Source organism: Hesperophylax consimilis, chromosome 20 (assembly GCF_061612785.1).
Source record: "Hesperophylax consimilis isolate HC1 chromosome 20, BYU_Hcon_1.0, whole genome shotgun sequence".
Classification (NCBI taxonomy): Eukaryota; Metazoa; Arthropoda; class Insecta; order Trichoptera; family Limnephilidae; genus Hesperophylax; species Hesperophylax consimilis.
The window spans coordinates 30,870,522-30,875,175 of NC_142855.1; the positions used below are offsets into that span (position 1 = coordinate 30,870,522).

At 35.4% G+C, this 4,654-nt stretch overlaps 1 protein-coding gene across 1 annotated transcript; it reads right to left on the reverse strand.

The window, feature by feature from the left end:
• Window positions 1–676: 676 nt before the first annotated feature.
• On the reverse strand, window positions 677–4,084 carry LOC149414538 (uncharacterized). The gene is made up of 3 exons (XM_089644221.1): window positions 3,814–4,084; window positions 2,191–2,343; window positions 677–732 (listed from the first exon to the last, which is right to left on the reverse strand). Exons 1-3 carry the CDS (start codon window positions 3,947–3,949, stop codon window positions 677–679), a joined length of 345 nt encoding a protein of 114 aa, XP_089500347.1. The 5' UTR covers window positions 3,950–4,084.
• Window positions 4,085–4,654: the final 570 nt, after the last annotated feature.

The following is a 4,654-nucleotide window of genomic DNA, read 5'->3' on the forward strand; positions in this document are numbered from 1 at the left end:
ATGGTCTTAATAAAAATACAACTGCGGACGTGTGGATTTCGCAAACTAAAGCGGGACATCAATAGCGTGTCATTTCCTCGCACACTCTTCGCGTAGCAGTGTCACACGGTTGAATGTGTAGATGTATTTGTTCCCGATTTTTAACAAAAATCTCTGATTTTTAATTGAATTTGAAAACTATGTAAAATTTTAATTTTTTAATTCAGTGCATAAATGTATAACGGAAGAATACCTAAAATCCGAACCAAGAATTTATTATATTTATAGAGTTATTCAAGTTATTAGAAGAAATGTATAGTAAATACACACCACAGATATGGAAAAGTTAAAAACAATAATCTTTTTTAATTTACCTTTGAGTAATAAGAAAAACAAAATATTTTTGAACAAAACGACAGCAAAAAACACCCTACAAAAAATGTATTTATTTAATAGTTGAAAAGTCCATTTGAAATTAAATAATAATAATAATAGTTACCTAATCGTAGGCAAATTATTTATCGACGATGATAGTTAATAAAAACAACATTGTGAATCTGCACTGCTGGAAATCTAGAAATGCATTCCCGAATTCGCCATTTCAAAACCACGCAAGCATCTTCAGCGTGAAAAGTGGCGAACCTGGTGGCGGGAAATACGACTACCTCGACGTTCGTTGGGCGCGCCGTGACCGGTTCTAGTTTGCGCCACCAGAGTTTTCGGTAAATTCATCGCTAACTTTCGGTACGAAATCTGGCCGAGTTCACAAATGGTTTGAAAAAAAATTTTCATACGATTTCGGGCTAAATTTTTCCATACTAAATTGTCAGCTCGAAATTTAAACGAAAAAGAACTTTAGATTCGATATAAAACAAGGGGCGTTGCGGTCGTTTTATGTCTGCATTTTGATTGGTAAAAAAAAGCACCCGGTGCACGCGAAAATAAACTCTCGATTCTATACGGATCGAAGAACAGAGTGGTCGTCTTTTACCTAAACTACCCCCGAAAAAAACAAATGCCAATAAGATGTTAATATATGTATGGTTCAACTTCGGCATACATACTAAAGACTTATAATTTCTAATAATTTGCAGCTGTGCTGGAAAAATAGCTTTGTGAAAATAGTCATTTGCTTGACACTCTTGACCATATTTTCGTAAAAAGGTGACCTTTGACAGCTTCCATAGCTTATGAAAAATTCCAAGTGTAAAATTATGTAAAAGGTTCAAAATGGATGTGAACATCCCTTAATAACTAAGGATGGAATCAAATCAGTATAAAATGAAGTTTTAGGTTGCCATTTATTATTGCTAAATTGAAATCTACAGTTTCGAAGTTTTCAATTAGAATATTATTGCGTATTAGTTGTTTTTACAGGGTGTGTTTTTTAAAAACTCTATTAGCAAACATGAACAGTTGAAATCGGAGGACGAAAAAGATTTTTCTCCAGAAGAGCTGAATACTAAAAAAATTAATAAGGCAGTAGGATCATGAACACGGTTTTTCTCGGGTATGGATAAGAGTGTGACGTTTTAACGTTCCATTGCGAGAACATACATAGCCGCAGTAGGAACATGAATAAGGTTTTTCTCTAGTATGGGTAAACATGTGACTTTTTAAAGTTCCCCTTATAGAACATGAATAACTGCAGTAGGAACATGAATAGGGTTTTTCTCCAGTATGGGTATGCATGTGAAGTTTTAAAGTTCCCTTTTGAGAACATGAATAGCTGCAGTAGGAACAAGAATAAGGTTTTTCTCCGGTATGGGTAAGCATGTGACTTTTTAAATTATCTTTTCGTGAACCTGAATAACTGCAGACGGAACAAGAAAAAGGTTTTTCACCAGTATGGGTAAGCATGTGACGTTTTAAATATCCTATTTTAGAAAATGAATAGTGGCAGTTGGAACACGAAAAAGGTTTTTTTCCAGCGTGGGTAAGCATGTGACGTTTTAAAACTCCCTTTTGAGTATATGAAGAATTGCAGTCGGAACATGAAAAAGGTTTTTCTCCAGTATGGGTGCGCAAGTGCAGGGCTAACTTTAACTTGCGTGAGCAGGAGTAGTTACAGTGGGAACACGAGAAGGCGTTTTCTCCAGGATACTTCCCCAGGTCCGTTATCGAGTCTGAAAAAGATGGTGGATAAAAATTAATAAATTTGTATCTTAAAATGTAAAAATTACTAAAACGAATCGAGAAAAAACATTTCACCTGCTGCCAGGGTAGTACTTTCAGATGGCTCTAAGCATTCCTTTTTCAGATCCGGCAGGTCTATGTCAATTTCAGTAAAAGGAAACTCCCCTCCATCTTCTTGTTGGAGTCCTAGTTCTGCCTTGATGGGAACAGTCTCTACATGAATGCTACCTGGAATAATAAATAAATTTAACCCACGGAAAACATTGATCACCGCTCCGTCGCCTCGTCCCTTGGTCACCTCGCTTATATAGGTCACATTCTTCTAGAACAATCTGAAGATCGCGAGTAGATGGGTTGGCGGCTTCGCTATTATTCTAGCAGCATACATTCACCGTCTTACTAGTAGGTTCCATTTTGATGCGCGTTGCGTGTATTAAATTTCTAGAACCTACTAGCATACTTAAAAGGGTGGTATAGTGTAGTTACTGAGAGGTGTAGTCAACTAAAAAGTGAAAAGTGTATGCTCGTTGCACCCAACGGAGACTATCAAACTATTCCAAAATATCAACTCAACCCAACCGAACCCGACCCGAACCCACCCTACCCATCCCTACTCATCCCAACACGACCCAACCTAAATCATCCCTACCCAAAACGAATCAACTCAATCCAACCAAAAGCACCTCTCCAAACTCAACTTATATCACACTTTTAAAATTACTTGGTACATTAATTTATTTATTCATTCGAATTCGATCTCGCTAGTGAAAAGAGAACATAATAATAAAAGCCATTGAACTAATACTAAGCTATGAAAAGCAATTGACCTTATTGAAGTACTCGTGTATACTGGATATCTACACCGTATTTACTAATTTTATAATCCAGTTTAAGCGATATTATGCTATTATTGACATCAAAAGAAGTTTATTTAAAAAAAAACATTGTAAATAATTATCATAATCAAAGGAGAAACTTAAATGAATTAAATGTCACCTCAAATCGTGTAATAAAATAATTCAGCTCATTAAAATAGCTTTTCAAGTACGATTATACTGGATATGCAGATTTATCAAAATATTATCAGGTAATTTGTCTTACTCGCCCTTTAGTGAATTCTTTCAGAGGGCACAAGGTATTCTTTTTTTAATACAAGAAACCTCGAGATCAATTTCAGTACAAGAAATTAAAGTTGATTTAACGGTGACTCTCTCTAGATTTGAAAGCTCCGTTGGACCCATTTCACCTTTTAAGAGAAAATAATTATTCATAAAGTGATGACCCAGTCACAAAATATCATTGAAAATATATCGTCAATGTTTTGCACGACTGTATTAATATTTTCACGGTCGCAAAAATGGCTCTAACTTGCAACGTTCTATCGGCATCTACTATTCCTATATAATTGAAGGTAGCACACGGACATTTGCAACAGAAGTTCCTACCGATACCCTCTTCTCAAACCCTCCTCACAACGATACCCAACCTAATATAGTTCCCTCATCGGCACACTGCACAGACTCTCTCGAGAGGTGTCAGGTATTTTATTAAAATTAAAACAAATATAGGTAACATGTCCCAGCAGAATAGAGTAGGTAGAAATGAGCACGCCGATTTAATCAAGAAGAAACAATTTTATTTCGCTTGTTTTTGGCGTTTGTATAATAGATGTGTACCAAAAAAAGAAAAACAAAATACCTGAAATATTTTCGTTAATGCTTTCCGGACATTCCTTTTTGATAAAATGATAGCCCACATCAATTTGCGTAAGTTTCACAGGAATACTATCTTCCTCACTTGTGCCTGGTTCTAACTTGATGGCGGTGGAGTCCATGCCTTTAAGTAAGGTTTTCGGAGTTCTGATTTACTTAAACTTTATAACGAGGTTGAACGATTTCTTTAGAGAAATGATTGATTGATTTCGTCAAATTGACTAAAGGAGTAACGCCAAATAACATAACCAATTAAATGTGACAAGAAGCATGATGAATGAGGTTTATCCATAGATACAACAGAAAAGAAAATAATTTTCAAACATGTGATGAAATCTGAGTGCTGCCATTTTAAATAATATGTTTGGGTTCCTACCAAAGGGCCTCTTGACGAACGTAAAGGCCCGTTTATATTAGGAATAAGCAGTAAGAATAGGCCTTAAAGCCCTAGGCCGTAGAAATTGGAAGATATGAAACCTGTGTATCCGTTTATAATAGATGGCAATAATCTCTTATTTTTTTCCAAAACCGAAAAGATGGTCCAACTTTATCTTTTACGTTTACGGGTTACAGAAAGCTGAGACATATACTGAGATTTACGTATTTTCGATCGATACTCTATGGTATTTGCTATTTGACAATCGAATATAATTAACTAATTTGTGTTGCAGAAGTCCTAACAAATTTATAGAAATTGATCTGCGAGATTCTTGAAAATTCCTTAAATTGATTGTTGCTACTGCCGCCATGTCTTTAAGCAAATTATGGAAACGTCCTGTTTTTTTTTTCATTTTATGTTTAATTGGACGCACACTCCTATGTCGTTT

Coding starts and splice junctions, on each gene's coding strand:
- LOC149414538 (XM_089644221.1), bottom strand. CDS start 3,949: ATGGACTCCACCGCCATCAAGTTAGAACCAGGCACAAGTGAGGAAGAT. Junction 2,344..3,813: donor CATTAACGAAAATATTTCAG/GTATTTTGTTTT, acceptor TTATTATTCCAG/GTAGCATTCATGTAGAGACT. Junction 733..2,190: donor AAGTACTACCCTGGCAGCAG/GTGAAATGTTTT, acceptor GAACTCGGCCAG/ATTTCGTACCGAAAGTTAGC.